We start from the raw sequence: 24,126 nt of genomic DNA, 5'->3' as shown, positions 1-24,126 counted from the left end.
ACTTATAGAATTATCATAAGAAGGGTCAATTTTTTACCGTTTTAAAGATAAAAAAGCAAATGTAAGTTAATAAAAAATAGTCTTTATGTTTATAAAATTGAAAAACTAGTTATAAACTTAAAAATAAACATTTTCTTTAAAATAATTCCTAATAATTTGTAAGTAAATAACTTTGAACTTGTTAATCTTTTAACAGTACTACTAAAAAACATAGTTAAAATTTATACATTTACTGATAAGTATTTATATATTTTGCAAGTAAATGTTTTTTAGTTTGTAAATATTTTTATTCTTTGAAAAAACAAAGCTTTTTAATTAATAACATTATTGTTGCACGCTCTGATAATAATAATTATTTGTTTTAAACTAATACGCTGTTACATTGAAACTGAAAGATATTCTAATAACTTACATAATGACGTAATTAAATTATTCAAAAATTTTAAGATTTTTTTTTTAACAAGAAACTAACTGTTATAATAGATTAAACGTCTGCAGTCATTGGAATGCAATTTATAACAATTTTCAAGGTTAAACGATATTATATTAGATCAAAGTAACGTACGAATCTTTTTTAAAGTGTGCTGAGTATATTAAATATATAAAAGATATTTATTTACAAAATTTCTATCTTAATAAATTAAAATCCTATTTGTAAATTTTTAGCACTTAGTTTTCCTCAATCTATAAAGATTTTTTTTTCTGACAAATACATCGCATGTTGCAAGCTTTTGGTTTTGACATGCTGTAAATAATTTTTATTTTTTGATATATTTAAAACTAAATTTAAAGTTACTTCGCAAACTTTTTTATATGTAAAAAGTTAAGTAAAGCTAGAAAAAATTGATTTATATCGCTACCAATTATTGTTTTTTTTGTTTTATTACAGTTCTATACTTTTAACTTTTGTACTGGACAAGACGTTAATAGGTTACCAAGTGGTTTTCAACTCGATAACCAATAAGTTTTTTAGGATACCAGATCTTAGAAACCAAGTATTTAGAGTGCTGTTTATTTTGTTCAGAAAAATGCTATATAGCACAAATATTGTGCGCACAACAACTAATAGATATAAAAAAATAAATTAATGAAAGTTTTAATTTTTAAGTAAAGCCAAAATATTTTGCGTTTGACAACTTATAGACATAATAAATAAAGTGTATTAAAATTTATTGTTTTTAAAAGCATAAATATTGTTCGTTCGTCTAATTGTAGGCATAAAAGATAAGATGAACAAATATAAATCGAAATACTGATTAACTTTAACATAAATATGACTGTTTTCTTTGATATTGTTTTTTTATATTTTAGTTTAATTATCTTTGAAAAAATAGAAATACGTTTAATATTGTTTTAAGCTATAAAATTCCAAGCTACTAAAATTAATATTTTTTTTATTATAACATTAATTTGAAATTTTTGGTCTTTATTTCTTTATAAGAAAGCTTTAACCTAAGAATTTTGTAAGCATTTTTATATAACATAAAGAAAAAATTTAAAAGCTTAACTTGTTTAGAAAAGTTTTAATGTAAACTAAATTAGAAAAAAGTTAAGTTGTGACAAATAATGTTCAATACTTTTATCACAACTTTAGTTAGCGAAACTTAAGTTAAATTAGTTTTATAAAAAAATTTAAATAAACATTGTTCGGCTAAGTTTTAGTAATTTATACATATCTTCAGGCTATATAAAAACTTAAGCTTGTTTAAAGGTTTTGTTGAAAACTAAAATTATATAGGAAACTTTGTAGAACTTTTAATAAATTTTAATATTTTATATTATAAAATTGTATTTTTCTTTCATGTTATAAGTATTGTAAAATTTTTAAGCTTGACTAAAGGTATTTTTAATCTTTTGTCATTACTCTTTACTTCGTCAAATTATAAAACATTAAGGCTTAATTTTTTGCTTCAAAGAGTTACAAATTTGACAATATATGATTAAAACATCACAAGTAATCATTTAAGTTTTTTAGCAGTAGGAATTTAATAAAATCAGTTGTAGCACAGAGAGCTAGAGTAGTAGCTTAGGATCCAAAATAAATTTTAGGTAAAATAAATTATGCATAAAACAGGTATAATATAATTTAACAAAACTTTTGATAATTATTTCATTATTTCACACTTTAATAAGTTTATGACTGGATCAAATAAAACATTATTAAAACATTGTTAAATTTCAATTATAAAACAAAAACGACTGCACTATAATAACTTTTTGCAGCATAAAAGTATTATAACCCATAAATTAATAGTAAATTTTGCTCCCATTTTCTATTAAACTGGAAAACACTAAAATAAGTTGTTTTACAGAAAAAAAAAGCACATATGTAATACTGTATTTTGTTCATTTATAGCTGTAGCACAGAAATCAGATTTGTTTTTTAACATGTGGTTAAATAAGGTTTTAAAAAACTAAGTATTATAAAGTTTATTAACTATTTACTTACTGCAACTAATCAGGAAATTTAATGATAAATAATTTGAGAATGAAACTACACTTTAGCTGAAAGCATTTAGTAAAACTAGCTGTAGCCGAGTGAGCTAAGAGTGGAAGCCACGGGTGTGTAATATTTTTTAGATAGATTAAAGTTAAGACAAAATCAAGAATTTCTGCTAACAAGTTGATCTCATAGTTGTAAACATAAATGTTATCTGTATGTAAGTATAATAAAAAGAAGTAAGACACGGTATTATCTTTCGGAAATTAAACAACTCAGGTTATTGAAAATAAAATTATTTTGATCATCAGTTCCACTTTATATTTCAAATAATAAAAACTTGGACTATGGTATACTCAAAGTGTTTTTTTTCTGAGTGGCATAATTGTAATGTTAGTAATTTGTAGTGATGTACCGGACCCAAAATTTCGGGTCCGGCCGGACCCGGATCCGGACTTTTTTTTCAAATTAGAATCCGGCCGGATCCGGATATCAGACAAAAATGGCGATATCCGGCCGGACCCGGATAGTAAGTCCGGTACATCACTAGTATTAACTAGCCTGAGTCAGAATGAGGTTTTTAAAAACTAAAAAAAAGAACTTAAATCTAATAATAAGTAGAACAGCTAGCCAAAAAGTTTACAAATTTAGGTGTTACTTACAATTGAAAATCTGAATTTAAAGTTCTTGAACAAAATACACTAGAAAATTACCAAATATTGAAAACTGGATCAGCTCAAACTCATTCAAAATTTAAAAGAAAACTAGCCTGAGGCAGTCCAAGATTTTCTAAAATTCCCAAAAATTTAAAAACTAACAGGGTTGCCACTGTTTAAGTCAATAAAACTAGCTAGAGTGAGTATAAACAAGCCTGAGTCAGAATGAGGTTTTTAAAAACTGAAAAAATTACTTTAATCTAATAATCAGTAGAACAGCTAGCAAAGGTTGACAATTTGGTAGTAAAGTTGTGGACTGATTGTGGTACACTTAATTTATTAGTACTACCCATCATAATTAAATCCTACCTTATTTAATTAAAATCTTACAAATACTAAATTTTAACTGAGACTACTTTCTATAGTCAGACACGACAGTTTTGTGTGATGAATCTTTTAGATAAAACACAACAAGAAATACTAGCATATACAAAATTATTAATTACTTAGGTAACACTTTAAAAACTGGAAGCTATTTAAATCTATATCAATAGACTTAAAACAATAAACTAAAAATTAAATAAAACTCTTAGTAAAGAAGAAACTATAATATTTTTAATAAGCTATTAAAATATAAGCCTGGCTTAAATGTTTAAACAATTAAACACCACTTGAAATATTCACTTTTAAAACAAAACACTACTTACAATAAGCCTTCACAAAAAAGTTCAAGATATTTTGTTGCTTTAAGCTGCACACCAAACTAACTAACTGCTTACATATAAACTGCCTATCATGTTCTGATGTTTTGTTGCATCAGTATTTAGTTTGAAACATTTCGTCATATGATTTTCATTGGCTCGTACATTCAACCGTATTAACTCTAAATTTTCTCTGAGCTGAACTTTAAACAATAAATAATGCAAATATTCATTCCAAAGTTTTAAATTTTACAACATATGTAAAGAGTTGCATTCCTGAAATGTTTATTTCATAGTTTAAATGTAAACAAATGTAAATTAGTCACGTGTACAAAATGAGCCAATCACTGTAGGTGTTTAATTTTAACTGACGAAAATGACTCTTTTTACTAACTAGATCCGGGTCCGGACTTTTTTTTCAAATTATTATCCGGCCGGAACCGGATCCGGACTTTTTTTTCAAATTAGTATCCGGCCGGAACCGGATCCGGACTTTTTTTTCAAATTAGAGTCCGGCCGGATCCGGATATTAGACAAAAATGGCAATATCCGGCCGGACCCGGACCCGGATAGTGAGTCCGGTACATCACTAGTAATTTGTAGATAATTTAAAAACCTTAAAATTTTACTGAGATTAACACTGGATCAAAATTAATTCTAGTTTTTTGAAAAACTCAAGTAAGCTTGTTGGTTTTTAATAAAATGTTTATTACTTTTATTTTTTATTTTTTTTAATTGTGCCATGTTATAGAAATAAAAAATCTTTATAAAACTTTATAATCAAAAACAAATTTTTAGATGTTCTTGAGTATTCAAACTTAAATAACAATATTTATATTTTCTTTCAAGTCATTAATGCTAGTATAGTTGTTTTTATTAAACTACTAATTACTCAGTCTAATTTAGTGTAAATCAGACGAGTTTTTAGTTCAAACAGTAGCTAACTTATAATTTAAGCTTTTACTTCTTTTTTAATGAGTTCCACTAAATTCTAGCAAATTCTTTGTTATGAACTAAGTATAGAATCTTGAAACATTTTTACTAATAATACTAGTCTTCAGCTAAAATATAGTTTCAGATTATTTTCTGTTAAGGTTTCTATTTTGTTTCATTTAATAGATAATTAGAAAATTTATTAGTAATTGGGACCTTAAAATATTAGTACTAATTTAGTAATAATACCTTATACAATTAAAATATGGTACTTTATTTTAGCTGAAGGCATTTAGTAGAATCAGTTGCAGTTAAAATAGCTAGTAATAGAAGTTTAGGCTGTCAAACAGGTTTTAGATAAGTTAAGTTTTCAACAAATATATAGCTAATTTAAGGAAAGTAGTAAAATTACTATAAATGTAAATCTTTATTTATTGTATCAGTAAATCACTATCTTTATTATAAGTCACGTATTTAACTAGTGTAAGGAAAAAAAAATATTGTGGACGCTAGTCTTTGTTTGTTGCATTCGTGTTAAAAATGTTTGTACAAGATCTAGGCAATGCAAGTTTTAATTGAGTCAAAATATTAACTGCGTGATCTATCAACAAAAAACACAGGCGAAAGTCTGCAGAGCAGAAGCCTGGACTTTCGTTTGCCGTGAGACAAAGCGTTGAGACAAGCTCAAATTTAATAAAAGAGTTGATCATGCAATTCGATCCGAAAAGTCACAACCGAAAAACCTGCAGTCGTCAATCTACAAACGGTTTATGATGATTTCACATGAAGCTGCTTGATCTATTGATATATTAATTTGTAATATTTTACACTTCCAAAGTCTAAAAAAAAAGTCTTTGAAAGTATATGAACTTTGCATTGACTGTTTAAGTACTGTTTTAATTAATAATTAAGGTGGTCTTTAAAAATAATTACAGGGCTTCGTTTACGATTGGAAAGAGGAAGAGGCGCAGAAGAATATTTTGAGAACACGACGGCAGTAACCGCAAGAATGCTGTACAACCTCGCTCAACAAAAGGAGTTCAAACCTGTCAGGTACGAATTAGAATATTTTCTTGTTTAAATTTTCGAAAGTTTCTGTTAATTTTATATTCAAAACTATACTTGTTCTACAATTTACAGCTGACATAGTAAGCGAAAACATAATGTCCGAGTAATTTTTGTTTAACTAATAAAAATGATAATTCAAATACGTCTTATCATGTGAGTAATAAATATTTACAGACACTTCAGCATCGACCGCGTGTTCAGGAACGAATCTTTAGACGCCATCCACCTGGCGGAATTTCACCAGGTGGAGGGCTTCATCGCCGACCGGGGGATTACCCTGGGCGACCTGATGGGAACCCTGAAGGAGTTTTTCAGCAAACTGGGACAAGCTGCGCTTCAAGCCCGCCCACAACCCCTACACCGAGCCGTCAATGGAAATATTCGGCTTCCACCCGGGATTGCAAAAGTGGATGGAGATCGGCAACTCGGGCGTGTTCAGGCCCGACATGCTGCTGCCCATTTCCCGATGACGTCACGTGCATCGCGTGGGGGCTGAGCTTGGAACGGCCGAATTTGAAACTAAAATGAATAACCAACAAAAACTGGCGCGCAAATGAACAACAAACAAAAACTTGCGCGTAAATTTAACAACCAACGAAAGACGGCGCGCAAAATGAAAAATTAATTAATTTTTAGGCGTAAAAAGGTTTGTTGGAATGATTGTTATCGCTCAAAATTACTCGTTCAAATAGTGACTGTGTATCTAGCTATCGTGAATTGTGAAAAGAAAAATACCCTAAATTTAGAAGAAGATTCTCACGTTACTCGCAAAAAAAAAATCTTGTCAAGGTTGATTATCAACGACGAATCACTATCAAACTACACAAAGTCTATTAATTTTGAAACGTAGCTCGACACATTATCGATTAACTACGACGGTCTTTTTTATTTCAAATCGTTCACACGTTTAGTCAGTTTAAAATTTAGTAAAATTAGCTAGACTATTTGATTTTTAAATAAGTTGAATCATATAATTTTTGACATAGGTTTGTAATTATACATTTATCATTAGTAATAATTTTGATGTATATTGTTTTCATAATTTGGTTTTTAATAAAAAACTATATAAAATATATAAGTTTCCTAAAAATCAAAATTGTAGTCTATTATTGATTGCTAAAAGATTAAGTAGGGAGATTATAGGAACGTATACTAAATATTGTGTTCATTTCTGTTATTAATAGGATAAATTCATATAGAAGTTTAATATTTTTAAGACAAAACTAATTATTAAAGTGAAACATAGTACTCTGCAGTTTTTCTAAATTTAGTTAAAATTTTCAGACGAAAAATTGTTTAATGCATTAAACAGATGGTTTGATCTGTTTTTATCATAAATTTAAACTGAAATAAGACTAAAATTACGGAAAAGTTGGACAGGTAAAAAAAGTATCAGTACAATTTTAGCCAAGTTTAATTTAGCTTAATAACCTTGATATTTTGTTTATTTTTAAACTCAACAGTGAGCTCAAACCATAGTATAAACAGCATCGTATTTGTTATGTAGATTTGTGTTTAATGTACTAGTAACTAGTGTACATAATTGTGTACTTCCATAGCAACTACAACAACAAAGTTTCTTACGTAGATGTATATAATTTAATGGTCAAACATAGGGGTCGGCAAACTACGGTCCGCGGGCCAAATGTGGCCCTCAAAGTCAAAAACTGCGGCCCGCGAGCTCCTTTTTAGCCTAATATATACACTTTGAAAACAATAAAAATTTAAGATTTTGTAATAAAAACGTACAGTTAGGCTCTTAATTCAAAAAGTATTCTTTATTAGTGCTCTAATGTTGCTTAATTTATCGTTTTTTTGATCTTAAATAGCATTTTAATACTGATTACTAGAAATCTTACTAATAAAATAATTACTCATAAATGCGGCCCTCAAAGGTGTTTTTTAAACAGTGCGGCCCGCGAGCAATTTTTCTGCAAGTTACATAAGGCTGCAACCCCTGATTTAATCTAATATGAAGCGTAAGTAGAACAGTGTTTCTGTTGATTTTAAGTAAAAATATTTGTTTTTTTATTTGATTAACGAACAATGATATATAAGTAAATTCAAGATAAAAGGTTAGTATAGAAGCCCTCGGAAAAAATAAACCTACAAATATTTTATAGAATTTCAATGTAAAACTTAAAGTATTTTAGGTTAAAAATATTTATTTATTATACGATAAAAATTTAAATGAACAAAAATTATAAAAATTTCACAAGATATTTTTTTAATCACAAAATAATCATTAAGTATAAATGAGTCAGCATGCTTGTTTTAGTTTTATTTTATTATTTATACCCTTATCCCTAACCCACCTTACCAAACCATGTTATAGATTAGTTATAAGTTAAATTTGTGATAATTAAGATCAAAACTATGAAAAAAACTCCTTTTTTTGCTTACTCAGCTGTTTTTTCAGCTAAGACTGACCTTAAAGTATAGCGGCTAATTAAAGATTGTTTTTTTTTTCAAGCACACCCTGAATTAGTTTTAATGTGGTAAGAACTGAAGAGGTTAAAATAACTAAATTTAAATCTGCGCGGAAAATACAAAATTAAACGGACATGTTAAAAAAACTAGGTTTAAATGTTGTGACCTGTTTAACTTTTATTTCAACTCCTAATTAAGTTAAGTCTCTGTTATATTAATATACAAGTAGTTTTAAGCAGATAAAAGTTTGGATATAAGGTTGATGAAAATTAACTAATAAAATGGTTTATTGTTAGATTATTCAAAAATTTTTGCCAAACTAGTATTAATTGAAAATAAAAACAATAACTAAATAAACCATGTGATTTACTTGAAAATTTATTTTAAGAACAATTTAAAAACACTTGCATTCAATAAGTACTAGTTACAAATTTTGAACACACATTTTAAAAGTTAAATTTCAAAACATAATTTTTAAAAAAAATCTTATATAGCATCAAATTAAAACACTTCATAACGTTCTACTCTTAAGAACAAAGCTCGATTTTGTTTTCCACCGATTTTTCATAGAAACGCCTCACATCGTCTGCGTGCTTGCACTTTCTGAACCCTTCCGCCTGCGGTTTCCAGTGGCAACCGAAGTGCTTCTCGCACGCCGCCTGGCTCCTCTCCGTTCTGCACGAAGACACGTCATGGAAGAACAACTTGTTGCCGGAAGTTGCCACGATGTGGGTGGGGTTCGACCCCGAAGGCACCGTCTTGAGGTTGTCCACTTGGCAGCTCGAGTTCTTCCTGCACCCCCTCAACGGAAGCTCCACCTCCTCGTGCGCCACGCCCTTCAGCTCGTCCGTCACGACGTAAATTCGCAAAATGTTGCCCTTGCTGCTGCCCACCATCACCTCCGCGCCGTTCGTTTTGCTGTAAGCGGCGATCGAAGTGAAGGTTTCGCCCTCGCTCGCTTGATAAACAGGATTGCTGGTCTTCAAGCTGCCGTACATGTTTCGTGCTTGGGGGTTGCCCTCGAAGAAGCGGCTCACTTCCGACGCAAACTTTCTTTTTTCTATCGCGCTTGCGAACTCCTGGCAGTTTCCAGGCCTGTTCGCTTTCAAATTCAAGGGCTCTAAGTTGAACTTTTTACTTTCCCAGCCGTGAGTTACGTGGTAGTTTTTCTTACTGCCTACATAATCTTGCTTCATAAAATCCCCGTTGTCAAAATAATCTTCGACGTCCGAAAGTTTTATCATGGTGACGACTGACCCGGTCTTGTTCAGGTAATTGTACGTGACTGCCATGGTGGCGAAAACCACGTCTTCCAGAGCGTCGCTGTCGGGATTCGTTTTTACTTTGACGGCGTCCGAAACCGAAACGAGCTTATTGAAGCGGATCTCGTTTTCTCCTTCCCCGATGCTGCAGTGCAGCGGAAGAGCGAGGTAGCTGAGAAAATTGTCGCTGTCGTCGTTTTTGCAAACTTGGGCCACTTTCGCGGTCGTCGTCGGCACCGACTCCCCCGTGGCGTGGTCGAACTCGCTCAGCTCGTTGAAGAACAGCAAAACTTTTCCGCTTCCCGCGCGGTCCACGAACTTCTTGAAGTCCGTTTTGCTCCTCTTCTCAAACGTCTTCTTCTGGGTGTCAGTGTACCGGCGCTCGAGGTCGCTCCCGCCGACGTCCTTGTACAGAAGGTCGCTCTTGTGCCTCCAGCCGTGCATGGCGACGAATGTCTCGTTGTTTCCGATCTTCTCCGACTCCAGCCACTGATAATCTTCGTGCCTCGGGTTGAGCGCGTACTCGCTGCTCCCGTACTTCACCTCCGAAAGGAACTGCGAGTCCTCGCTCTTGCCGGTGCTGTTGAACGCGTCGCGGATGTAGAACCTGCACGACGGCCGGCCGCAGTTCGACCCGCAAACTTCCAGCTGCGCGTCCTCGGGCTTCAACGTGATCCTGAACGGTGGGATGAGGGTGCGGTGGAGCGTGATCCTGCCGAACACGTTCTTCGGGCAGAAACCCAGCATGGAGTTGGTGGCGTCGGGGTCCGAGGTGAAGCGCAGCGTCTCCTGGTGGCTCAGCTTCCTGGGAGCGCTGCGCTTTGCGATCTCGTCCATTTGGAACAAGTACACGCGGTCGTAGGTGGCAGCCAGCACCATGTCCCATCTGTCCAGAATGAGTAATGGACTCTTGTCCCATCTTGCCAACCATTTTATCTGGGTAATTGGGGTGTTGGTGGGAGTCGTGAAATACTTGGTTTGCTTGTGCTTGCCCGATTTCGATTTGCACTGGTTGTAGACTTTTCCCTTTGAGCAAGAGATAAAAGCCAACAAAACGAGCAATTTCAGTAACGAAGTCTTCAACATGACTAATTTGCTTCCAATGGTTCAACTTATTTTTAAAAGAAATATTTATCTGTTGTTTGGAATTAAAAGTTAAACTTTTTAGTGTTTATAACTCAGTAGTATCTGTTAAAGCAAGATAAATAAAAACACTTAAGCCTGAGAAAGTAAAATAAAGTACAACTAAAAGTTATTTTTAATAATTACAAGTGCTTTTTTTGCTTTTTTTCATATTAATACCGACTGGTATAGTTGATAACTGAACTTAATATTACTTTTTTAACTAAAACAGACACAATTCTTAACAAATTTGTTTAAAAACTTGACAATCAAATAAAAAACTTCATTCATCTACTAAAACTAAACCTCTTTGAAGTTTTTTTTTAATACACCAAAGTTATCAAGAGAGTAGATTGAGCTTTAAGATACTTTAGCTATAATGACTACCTAAAAAAAGTTCTGCTGCTATTTTTTTTTGTTCCTAAACTTAACAAAAAAAACTTTGATGTATACCTGTTTGGGACTATGAAGAAATAACTATGACTATAACAAAAAGTCAAACTATTTGACATTACTAAATAAAACTTTGTTGATTTAGGAATTTAAGCACTGAGAAATATATTTATAATAGTGATTAACAATTGTAACACTTTTTTATTGATTTTTTATTTTATCCATTTATATATATTTTTATAAAAACAATTAAAAAGAGACTAGAAATATTAGCTTAGTATAAACAGATTAAACTGACGCAAAAAAAAAACTTAACTCTTATTGACTTTAAGCATGTAACATTGATATTAAAATATTATTTACTTTTTGTTATAAACTTTTGTACTTATGTACTTTATATGAATAAATTAATTTTGTTTTATATATGAAAACATTGAACAGTTTATACTAAAAAGTATCCGTACAACTGCTTTTAATACATTTTTTCCTACCTTGCTGCTCATTTAAAACCTTCGGTAAACTAAAATGTCTTTGAATTTATAACCAAACAAGACATTATTCAACTTTATCAAACTAGTACTTTTATTTATCAAAGTAGCAACTTTATTAGTTATAAGGTATGTAACAGCTCTACAACTGCGCGTTTCCTGATTATTGTTTCTTATTGTTACTAACAGCTTCTGTACGCAAACTTTGCAATTTGATTGTATCTGTTTTATTTGAGCAGCTTTTATAGTAAAAATAAGTGATTTAAATCTGTTAGCTTATAAGTTTAAAGACCTTGATCTGTTAATAGTTAGTTTTTACTAAAATTAAACCTTAGTATAAAAAGCTGTAAAGTTATATAATTAAAATGTTAAAACAGCTTAACTTATAAAGCAAATAAGATTAGTAATAACCTTATGGATTAAGTTTAAAGTTTAAAATAAGTACTTAAACTTAAAAAGAGTAAACTTTTAACAAAAAATAAGTAATGCCACTAGTCTTAACAATGTTATTAATTTAAGTTAATTTTAGTTTAAAAAGTTACTATTTGTCTAAAATGTTTTTGAACTTATAAACAAATAATATTCTACTTGTATAACCTTTTGTTTAAAGTATTTGGATAAATAGTCTATATTTTTACTTTTATTTATACTAAAATTCATTGCTGAAATTTACAATCACTAGATAAAGCAAAAAACTGTTCTTGTAAATATTCTTTAGTTTTTAAAGATAGATTATTTATAACAATGTATTTTATAAACATGTATCCTATCAACAAGTACATTTTGATATGAAGCAAAACAATAAAAAAGTCAGTTTTACTAGAGGTATTAAATTTAACAGTAAAATATAACTACAAACTTTTTTACCATCTTATCAAATACCTAGCTTCTAATGCTTGCACAACTTTTTGTTATAACCACAATGATTATTTTCAAACAAAAACTTCATTACAAAACTATTGTTGTCCGTAAAACTGCTAAAAAACGGTTTCTAGCAATAAAATTTATACCAGGGCTTCCCAAACTGGACCAATTGGCTCCCTTTGGGGCCATGAGTAGCAAAGGGACCACTGGAGGGCCATGAGGTCATAAATTGAAACTTACACTAGCTATTCTGGAGTTGATGATGAAGAGCAAAAAAAAAGGTCCAAGGCGTTTTTTATGGTAATTTGAAAACTTCACTAGATATTAAGATGATGAAGAGAAAGAAAGAAAAAGGTCTTAGATAGTTTTAATGGGATTTTTAGAGAAAATCTTGTTGGAGGGGGCATTAGCTTTTTTAATTTCTTTAAGAGCGACATTTTTAAAAATGTTTGGGAAACCCTAACTTAAATCATCGTACAACAAGCCTTCGGTTGGCTGGATACCTTGTCTTTGTTTTCATTCGAACTGGTTGTTCAGTTTTTACCGAAGAAAGTTGTTGTCATACTAAACTTTTTAAAACGTCAGCTTTTTAAGCAAAAAATTGAACGGTGTATAACTATTTTTGTCACAATGGCACAATAAAGAGTAAGTTAGTTGTAAAATTGAAGTTAAGAGACCGTAAAAAAATGTGCTTCTCGTGTTTTTCGTACCATGAATCAAAGATTCTTAACTTAAAAAACTATAGTGGCTTTGTAAACTAGATTAAGTCCTTTAAAAAAACATACAATCTTTATAAGCGAAATTGTACTTAACTGTAAATCGTAGTTGTTTTAATTTTGCACTGTGTTTTAAACAAAATGTAGAAAAAGTTTAAATTAGTTGCTAGTCATTACAGTAGTATAGTACTGATTAGTAATGCATGTTCGCATTAAAAACGGTTTGCTGTCAGTTATTTTTGAACTCTTTTTGTTTGATTTTGAGTCTTTAAAACCACCAAATACATCTATATGTTAGTTAAACTGTATATGAAAATAATTAAAGGTCAAAAAGCAATTGAACTTATGAAAAAGTAAGAGCTTAAGTTTGCAAAGTTAACAGTGTTTTACGCTTAGAATCGAATTACGTTCAGTTAAAATATCAAATAAATAGCCTTAGTTCATTGATCCACATCTTTATACAAATTTAGTTTTTTTTTTGCAAAAGGAATAATTTTTACGTTCAAATCGTTTCTTATCTGATCAGAGCAAATATCATTCAAATTTTAGGCCTTGGCCTTTATGATGACATATATCTAATTTAAGCTTTTTGTCTAACTTACGTGTTACAAACTAATGACTAAAGTTTTTATTTTGTAGACGGATTTCAACTTATTTAGCATATATTTATTGATTTTTAAACTTAAAATGAATCATAAAATATTTGGAAAAAAAAAATCAAGAATTTTTAAACTTTTAAAACTTTATTAGTCGTATATTTGACATTTTAAAGTTTTCGAAGTTTTTAACAGCTACTCTGCTCTGAAAAATAAAAACAAAGAAATAACTTTGTTTATAAGATTTATAAAAATTAAGAGTCACATTTGTGACTAAAAATATTGTTTTATCAAAAATATTTTATGAAAATAAAGTATTAGCTAAATAGAAAGCAAATGTTTTAATTTACAGTACTTCTTCCAACGTGGTTTTCGTTTCCTTAAGTATTTGCAACAATGCTAGAACTTGAACTTAGGTTGTACAAAACACTTTAAATAATATATAAAAGGTTTTCGAAAATACTAAAAATCTTCAGGAATAAAAATATTTATATGCAAACGTAAGCTATATTTTTGAAAAAAGAACACAGCTGTATAAAAACACTTAAAAAATTCAAAAAGCAAACTTTTTGTTAAAAGGGCGAATAAAGTTTTAAGCTTTACTTCGTGTAACATAAAGTTTTATAAAAAATCAACAGATTAGCTTGTATTTGTATATATTCTTAACTAAATATTATTAAGTTGTTTTTTTCATTTATGGTTTATTTACTTCTGTCAACTGTTATTTGTAATAATTATTTTATTGAACGACAAAAAAAAACGCTCAAAATGTTTAGTTCTAGTACTCGGTGCACAAAGAACCTTTTAGTTATATTTTACTAAAAATGAATAACATGACAAAATTTGAAGTAACTATTTTATTGGCATTTTTAACACGAAGCACCTTTATAAACTTCAAGTTATTTACGTTAAGTCATATACTTCTTTTTAAAGTCGAGTAAACAAACAGCTGTTTTGAAAATAATTGCCACTTCACAAATAACTTTTTTTTCAAAAAAAATCTGGTTAAGTTAAGAAAAAAATGTTGTCAATATTAATAACAAAACTAAATTACAATTAAGATTTTCGGATTTATTTGTTATTTATGTAAAAATAACATAGCAAATACGTAGTAAAAAATACTAAACATAAAACACTTAAAATCAACAAAACAGAATCATCTGTTGCATCGTTTAACTGTTTAATTTTTTTTTCCTTAAACAAGACTAAAATTATGATTTTTTTGATATGATTTGCTGCAAGAAAAAATCTAAAAAACGAACATAATAAACTTAAGAACAACGGTGAATATAAGTTACTAAGTAAAATCATCATCAAAATTATGTTCTTGTATCAATTTATAAATACTTGGTTGGATATTATATATACTTACAACAAAGTAAAATAGTTTTCACTTCTAAATAGTTTTCGAATTTAGAACTTTTTTCTTTCATTATACATTTTGATGTCTTAACAATTTTGAAGTTAAAATATTGATTAGTTTACACACATAGATATTTTTTTTATAAAAAATCATCATATTTATTCTTACGTCATAAAAATAATTGTTTTACGTCATAACCGCTAAGCTTTTTATGTAAAAAAGTATGTTAATGATTTTTTTTAATTCGTAGTAATCATAATGTGTTATAAATTTTTGATTGAATTGCATTAATCAAAACCAATTGTAACAAAGAATTTTAAAAAATCAAAAAAAAACAAAAGCACTTAAAGTAATGTGTTTAAAGTCAAAATGTTATCTAAGCAAATAAAATTCAAAACTTTCGATAAAAAAATGAGAAAATATTTTTTTTTACGACCTCAAACTAAACTAAACAATTAAATCACCAGCGTAGCATTCAACTAACGAAATATAAAAATCTATGTCGTCAACACAACACAAACATAACATTTTCAACCATACTGTTTGTTTGTTAAATATCCAAAACGTTGGCTGTCATTCCTTCGTCGCTGGTCGGTAATTTCGTGCCCGATCCGAACTTCTCTCTCTCACAATCGAACACTTCCACGTGGTTCGTGTAACCGCCAAAACGAAAGTTTCCCCCCATCAAATAAACACTCGAGTTCACTTTACAAATTGCGAAGCAGTTTTTTGCCACCGGCATTCTGGACTTGACTATTTTCACCTTTCCAGTCACAACGTTTATTTTTTCAACCTTTCCTTCCATGCTCAACTGACTATTTTGCCCTCCGAAAACATAAATGAACTCGTTATGAGCAATTGCGCGCGGTTCCAATCTGCCAATGGTCAATTTACTTTCAATTGTTTCCCATTTGTGTGTAATTGGGTTCAGTTTTTCTATTTTGTTGCTGCAGTTGGTATTCGTTGTAATTCCTCCTAGCGCGTAAACGGCACCCGAACAGTTTACCAGCACACATCCAGACTTGGATTCGTTTAAATTACCGAGATGTCTTATGCCGTTACTGCGGGTGTTGTACAAGAAACTTGTGTTGGTCTTACTGCCATTTATGTACCCACCGGCGACGACAAAGCTGTCATCATTGTACTTGCAAGCACCGAACCTGCTTCTCTCTGTTTCCATTGATTTAACAGTTGCGAAAGTTTCAGTCGAAGCATCGTACTTGTCTATGTTCTTGTTCCCTACACCTCCCACTAGGTACAAACTGTTGTTTAAGACCACTGAGCCGTGATAAAATCTTCCGCTGGGTAAATCCCCTAATCTGGTCCATTTTTTTGTGGCAAGAGAGAACGATGAAAGAGATCTTGATGTAGTGTAGTTAGAACCTCCAGCTAACATGACTCCTTTTTATTTTATTTCATTCATTATTCATGCTATTTAAATTGTTTACGTTTAATTTAAAAAATATATATTAAATAATTTATATCTAAAAATACAACTGTACTAACGTTCTAAGAACTGTTCTATAAAAAGTTTAGAAGTTAAGTTATTATCAGTAATATGTAATTATATATTTTTGCTGTGTACCAATATAAAATTATTAGTTTTTAAGTCATACTTATTACAAACTAATCGTTTGTAATAACCAAAATTATTTTGATGTCATATAGTATAATTTTAATTTTATTTTTTAGGTCTATTGTAATGTTTTTAGCCTAAAACTAATTAAAAAAAAGTAATTAAAAATAGTTTTAAGTTATTTTTTCATACTTTAATTTTGTAGCAACAATTGTTAAAACAACTTTTTTTAAACTCGATAAAAGTACATACATGACTATTTAATTTTTATTTTAAACAATTGACATTTTTAAATAACAATAGTCAACTTAGTATTCAACAAACTATAAATCACAAATTAACAAAAAAGTTTTTTAAAAAACTTTATTTTGGCACATGTTTTAAAAACATGTTTTAATAGTAACAGTTTAAGATTTTTTTAATTAGGGTTAACAACCTAAATTTTCTTAACCTTACACTTACAAGTGATCTTTTGTCAGGAGTAAAGTAATTAGTATTAAAAGATAAACGTTTGAAAAAGGTAAAAAGATAATTTAAGTAAAGTTAAGTTGGTTTTAGTTGTGGTTAAGGTTTTAATTAGAGTAAGAATTAAGAACCTAGATAAAGTTTTATTTTATACATTAATGTTAAACACTTTTTAACGATTTGTATAAACAAAAAACGCAGCCTTACGTTAAAAATTATGAGTAACAAATTAATTAGTTCTTTAAAAAGCTAAACCTAAAGACTAATTAATCAATAAGTGTAAAAAAAAGGGTTTTTGGAAAAAGCAAATATTTAGTAAAACTGTCATGGTAGAATCAAATTGCGCTAAACTAAGATTACGGTTTATGAACTTTTCTTTTTAGTAGTTTATATACCAGTTTTTCGAACTACTTAAGAAAACTCATCGTAGTTAAAAAGAAAATATTTGATATTTTTTTTATCACGTCTTTTATAACTTTAAAAAGAGATTATTGTTTAAACTTATAAAAGAAAAGGATTTGAATAATACTCAAATTCATTTAGTAACAGCTCGTAGATTCTTAGTAGTCTTAAACATATAGTATTTATGATTAAATTTCTACTGTGTTCTATCAAGTATTATTGGACTTGGAAGGTGAAGTTTTTACACGTGTAATTAAAAAAAAAGATTATGTTGTTCTTGAATGATCTAAAAATCGGTTTAACAAAACATGTACTAAGTGTATTATTAAAAACATATTTCATAAGTCCCTACTTGCTTTTGTTGCTTGCTTCTTTGAACTTCCTGATGCTAATGCAGCTGAGCTAGTTGAAGCTGTGAAAAAAAATAAATACAGTTTAATTATTAGTATAAGCAGTTTTTTTAATGCACATTCAAGTATATATAAACATATTAAAGATTTTATAAAAAGTTCTGGTCGGTATTGCTCAACAAATTGAATTTGAGCTAAATATTTATATGATTATATAAAAAACGATATTTTACACGACCGTTTTGTATATCAGATATATAACCTGATATGCTCATCAGTAAGCTAAAGTTTATTTGCAACGTTGAACAAAATTTAGGAATTTGTAAATTTTATAATTACTATGACGTAGCAATGATGAAGTTTATTGTACAGTAAGCTGAGTTTGAAAAAAATAAACAGGAGAAAATCAAATTTCAATACTAAAATCGTCTGCAAACTTTGTAATTTGGAAAACATAGAAATTGATAAATCAGACAAGAACATAACATTAAACAAGAAAAGCGAAAGACAAAATATAAGCATTCATTACCAAAAATACTTTTTAAGCAAAATTTATACTAACTAAATATTAAATCAAAGTAAAATTAAGCCGCAAACACGAATAGTTTAAAACATTTTTCCATATAGTTTAGAACATTTTTCTAATACAGTTCAAAACGTTTTTTTAATACAACCTTTTCTAAATTTCTCAAAATGCATAAATTCTTAAGCTAACAAGATCAGCGTATTGTATCAAACTCAGCTTACCGTACAATAAACTTCATTACTGCTACGTCATAATAATTATAAAATTTACAAATTCCTAATTTCTGTTCAACATTGTAAAAATAAACTTTAGCTTACTGATGAGTATATGAGGTTATATATATCATATAGGAAACGGTTGTATAAACTATTGTTTTATATATAATTAAATAAATATATTCATACATACATATATATTTATATAGTTAGGTTTATTTCTAAATACAAGACTTAAAAAAGGTACCTATGTTTTATACCAAACAATCTTTAGCCATTCTAGTTAAAACCACATGCAAAACAAACAAAATGCACATAACAAAAAGAACAAAATGCGAAATAACTCTATAGTTCAGAACAGACATGTTAAAAAGCTCTGCTTTGTTTACTCAAGCGTGAAATTACTAACTTAAAACAAACCAAAAATTAAACACTTCATTGCTGAATTACCATAGTAACTTTTAGCATTTTAACATCTCTGGTTCAGAACGCCTGGCACGCAACACGTAAAACATTTTAAAGTTTTATAATTTGAAATAAACTTACTTGTTAAAAGCCGCTTAAAGTGGGCTCAGTGTAATAACAACTTTCTTAACTAAACTCAATTATATATGTATAGCATATAAGTTACTCTTAATTTAATAATTCTGAAAACAGAGATGCTCTCCACACAAAAAAGTAGGTGCTAGTGTTTGTTTAAAAAAAGAAAACATACATTGCCAGACAAATATTCCACTACAAAACATGAGGTTTTTGTAAAATATGTTTTAACTGTTGTTTAAATAATTTTGACCGTATCTACCAGGGTTTCCCAAACTTTTTTTAAAATACCATTAAAATCGCCTAGAATCTTTTTTTTTTTTTGGCTTTCCATCATCGACTCAAGAATATCAGTGTAAGTTTCTAAATATGGCCTCGTGCCCCATTCTAGCCCCTTTACTACTCATGATCCCATCTCTGACCCCTTTGCTGCTTATGGTCCCTTAGTTTCTGTAATAACCCCCAAAGGGTTTTTTACTATTCTATTTTATAAAATAGTGCAAAACTTGTCACACAAAAAAAAATTATTATTAAAAAAAAACATTTGCAGATAAAACAAAATAACAATGTATTAATTTAAAGTTTTTTAAAAATCAATTGTTTTATACTTAATAATCGACTTAATAAACTAACTTTAGCTTAGAGTAAGAATATCATTTAGAAAATTGTCTGAAAGTAAAATTAGAAGGCAACTTACCTTTCAACTTTGTAGTATGTGTTTCCACCTGTGCTTTTAGCTTTTCATTTTCAGCTGTCAACTTGTTTATTTTTACATCGGTATCTAGTTTTTCCTCATGCAAATATCTCGCAGTACTCGAAGCCACGTCAAGACTTTGTTCCAGCTTTAAGTTATTTTCAACAAGCAGTTTGTTCTGTTCTTCAAGACTCAAAATTCTTTCAGCGAACATCTTCTGTAAATTTTTTGTGCAATCTTCGTAAACTTTCAAGATTGATTTGGTCTCATCAGACGATCCTTTGTAAATGAGATCAGCATCTTCATTGAAAGAAGGATATATTTTTTGCACAAAATCGTTCATTTTAACACCAACTCTGCATTCTGGGCAAGTTGAGTTGGTATCTAACCACTGCCGAAGACATCTTTTGTGGTAAAGATGACCGCAATTTAACACGGATATTTCTTCATCACTGAAATTTATATCTTCATGGCAAATGGAACACGACACTGACATTTTTTATTCTTAAAATCTATAGAAAAATAAAATGTAATAAATAAATATAATAAACATAGTATAAAAAAAAAAAAGAAATTGAAAAGTTAAAATTAAAATAAATGCAAAAACTATAAAAATAAATTGTATTACTAATACAGTTACTGATATTTCTATTGGTTAAATATACGGGTTGCTGTCAAAATTTCACGAGGGGAAAAAATTGCACGAGGGCACACAATTGCACAAATATACTTTTGCACGAAGACACTTTTGCATGAGCAGACAATTTTGCACGGTGACACTTTTGCACGGTTTATTATTTTTTTAAATTTTAACTTCTTTTTTTTTTTACTATCACTGTTACCCCTTAACCGTTACCCTCGATTAATAACTTTCTTTTTCTTTTTTTTTTATTAATTTATATTTTATTTTTGTTTTTATTTTTCTGTTGTTTTACTCTCGTGCAAAAATGAATTTCCGTGCAAAATTGTCCGTTCTTGTAAAATTGTCTTCGTTCAATTTTGACCCGTTCCCGAAATATACAAGTAATGAAAATGAAAAAGTTTTTGTAAGTACAAGTCAAACTATGAAACTAAAGAAAATTATGATCTAAAATAAATTCTTTAAAATCTTTTTAAGTATGAACTTCTTTCTTTTTTATAAATGTTTGACAAAAGTTATTTTTTTTACAAGTTAAACACTTTTTGTATAAAAAGGCAAAAGCACCTATGCTTTTAAAAATAAATAACTAAAAACGGTTTAATTTTATTTATAGTCTTTTTTTTTTTAGTTTTAAACATTCTCTTTTAATAAAACAATTTGAACATAAACTATGGTTTGACCCAAGCTTCAAAAGCTTACTTTAATTAAAAATAAATTCATTAGTCTTTCAAGTTCAATTTATAAAAGGCTATAAAGTCTTAATTTTGTTTAAATATTTTAGACCTACCTAATTTATATTTTTTTTTTATTCTTCCAACATAAACTTTTTTTAAAGTCGTAAACAAACTAGTTTTATAATATACAGCCTAAAGTGGGCAATATCGCCCATTTATGAGAAAAGTTAGCTATTAGGGGTCGTTATAAGTAAGTCCGCAAAAAAAAAAGGTATTAAACAGTAAATAGGAATTTTTAAGCAAATTTTTATGCTTATAAATCAGAAGTTCTGTAGAAATAATTGTTATTAAGTGTATAAACTTAAAAAAGTTGTGGTTTTACTCTTACTGAAACAAATATTAAAATAGCACTTAGTTTAGAAAACATTAGATGTCATGAAAATAGTAAATTTTAAACAAAAATAACTAAAATATTTGACACTACTTAATTTATCTTTAAGTACTGCTTTTTATGAATATTTTTAAATAAATATTTTATTCTTATCTTATTGTTATTTACATTATCCAAGCTAAAAATTTTCTCACTTAAGTATTATTTACAGCTTTAAATTACAATAAAAAGCATAAACAACTTAATAATTACAAATATTAATTTAGGTTCAAACAACAATTTCAATATTATATGTACAAATACTGTTTTAAACATTTTTTATTTAAACTTAATCCCTTTCTTTTAATCAATACGCTTAAAACTATTTTTTTCGAAAAAATCTTTTCTTGATTGCAATTAAAACTAAGTTCTAATTTTTTTTTAGTATAAAGTTTTATACAGTTTAATAAAATATTCAACAAACATTGTTAGTTGTTGCGGCAGAAATACCATTTGTGTTTTAACTAAAAAGTCTCATCTAATACATTTATCTAGTTTTAAAACAAATAAACAAGTGTCAGCATTACTTAATTCAATTTTAAATGTTTTAAAATAAACTTCCTGTGTGCTCTGTTCGCTTTACAGTAAATGATGCATAACTAAATTTCCAACTTTACGCTTTGCTTAACCAGTGAAGTTTAACGATAGAAATAAAAGGAGAATAGTTTCATCTTTTTTCTTTAGAAACACCTTTGTTAACAGCAATTCAGGCATAGATTAATAGGAGTAAGGTCTATTTTTTTAACTTTCATCGTTGCTATTAAACTGTTAGTTATTGATTCAAAACTAACAAAAGTTTGTTTATCTTATAAGTCTTTTAACTTTAGTAAACTAACTTTTTTTTTAATGAGAGATAGCTATAGCATAAAAAAGTATTATACAAGTGTTTTTTACTAAGCACTAGTTATATAGTTTTTATTCAATAGTAGATATATTATTGTTTACTTAAAAAACATCAAAAATTATCGCAAAAACGTGTTTGTCAATAAAAAAGTTGAATTTGTTTTTGTAACCACCTATTTAATGTAAAATTTTAATTTTCAGACATGCTAATTAACTATTTATAACTTTTAATCACAATTTTTTAAATTTTCATATTTACTTTTGTACTGTAGAAGTATTTTGTCAGAGATTAAAATATAGAACTAAAATTATGTTTAAATTTAAAAAAATAATAATAACTTGTGGTTCAGGGGCTGGTAACTGTTTGCGAATAAATCGTAAACAAAGTTATTTTAAAATTAAAATATATAAGGTCTAAGATTACTTCTTTTATTTCTGTTTTAAACTGTTAGTTGCTTACTTAACAATATTTTAAAAATGATTAACTTCTAAAGCTAACACTTTCTGTTAAACTTTTAGAAACATTAAGCGATAACCAGACTAATGATAGTTAAATAATTGTAAAACTGAAAAATTGTAAAAACTTTGCAAATAAAAAATTGATAACATGCAAAACTACGTCTCATTCAAACTAAAAATTCCGATATAAAAACAAAACAAATTTGTTCAAGAAACTTCAGTAGTTTACAACAAAAGTTGAAATTACGTTAAATAAAATTTATTTGACTAAACGATTTAAATATAAGTTTAAATCAGTTGAACAGTTAACATTAATACTACTATATATTTCTAGTTATAAATATAATTACGAACAAAAATTTATTAGTTTTATAAGTTTAGCCTGTTTATATATATGTCATTCCAAAAAGCGTACTATTAAAAAAAACATTTGAACAATCTCCTATTATTTTACAGAATACTTTCGTTGCTGTTGTTCAATAGATAAATTTAGTATAATTAAAATAAAAGTCTTAAATTTATACTTACTTAAAATATTTAAGCAGCTTTTATTGTTACGAAAAAGGCTTAAAGCAAAGAATAAAAAAATTGTATTTTTGAATTTCTTGTATGCCTGTAATCTACTAATAGCTTGAATTACTGGTTCCATATATTAAGTTAATCTAAAAACCGTCTTTTAAAAAAGAGTCGATTAACAATAAACAAAAATGTGTAGCAATTGATGAACACATAGTTGATTAACAAATAATTTAAACTATGCACTATATTATTATTTTTATACTTTATTACTCATAAATAACTCTAAAAACAAGTATAGAAAAATTAGCTGTTTGATGTACATAATACTGTTACACGTTGTTTATTATGGCGAATCACTCCATGTAAGTTTTCTAACCGTAAACTAAAATTTTATTTCAGGAATTGTAGCAACAGCACTTTCAATCAGTTGTGCAGTACAATATTTCAGTATTTGTCGTTCCTTAAAATTACTGAATTATGAATTAGAAACTAGATAAAAACTCTAATTTTAAAACTTCAATTTGGTTTTCAAAATTACTGTTATATAAATTTTAAGTTAAAAAATGTTGTTTTTTCTGCAAAAAGATTTAATACTAACAGCTGAACTATCGCTTAAATCAAAGTGAAATGGTGTAATACTTTTAGTACTTATTTATACGTAGAAAAACATTACTTAAATTTTTAGTTAAGCAATTTTTATTGAAATATATATAATTTAATTTTATTGTTTAGCCAAGTTATTTCAATGAAAAATTTTAAAA

At 28.5% G+C, this 24,126-nt stretch overlaps 1 protein-coding gene across 1 annotated transcript; it reads right to left on the bottom strand.

The window, feature by feature from the left end:
* Positions 1-15,166: 15,166 nt before the first annotated feature.
* LOC145834651 (beta-scruin-like) lies at positions 15,167-20,304 on the bottom strand. The gene is made up of 3 exons (XM_082942134.1): positions 19,804-20,304; positions 17,828-17,887; positions 15,167-16,433 (listed from the first exon to the last, which is right to left on the bottom strand). Exons 1-3 carry the CDS (start codon positions 20,294-20,296, stop codon positions 15,583-15,585), a joined length of 1,404 nt encoding a protein of 467 aa, XP_082798260.1. The 5' UTR covers positions 20,297-20,304; the 3' UTR covers positions 15,167-15,582.
* Positions 20,305-24,126: the final 3,822 nt, after the last annotated feature.

This window comes from Thalia democratica, chromosome 4 (genome assembly GCF_965202585.1).
Source record: "Thalia democratica chromosome 4, ktThaDemo2.hap1.1, whole genome shotgun sequence".
In the NCBI taxonomy this organism is placed as follows: Eukaryota; Metazoa; Chordata; class Thaliacea; order Salpida; family Salpidae; genus Thalia; species Thalia democratica.
Note: the sequence above shows the minus strand (reverse complement) of the source record. Positions and strands in the feature narration are given on the sequence as shown.

Bases quoted from the DNA above. Each gene is read 5' to 3' on its own strand.
- LOC145834651 (XM_082942134.1), bottom strand. From the start codon at position 20,296: ATGTCAGTGTCGTGTTCCATTTGCCATGAAGATATAAATTTCAGTGAT. The intron at 17,888-19,803 runs GTAAGTTGCCTT...TTTTTTTCACAG, and splicing joins ACATACTACAAAGTTGAAAG to CTTCAACTAGCTCAGCTGCA. The intron at 16,434-17,827 runs GTAGGGACTTAT...TAAAATAAAAAG, and splicing joins GAAGCAAGCAACAAAAGCAA to GAGTCATGTTAGCTGGAGGT.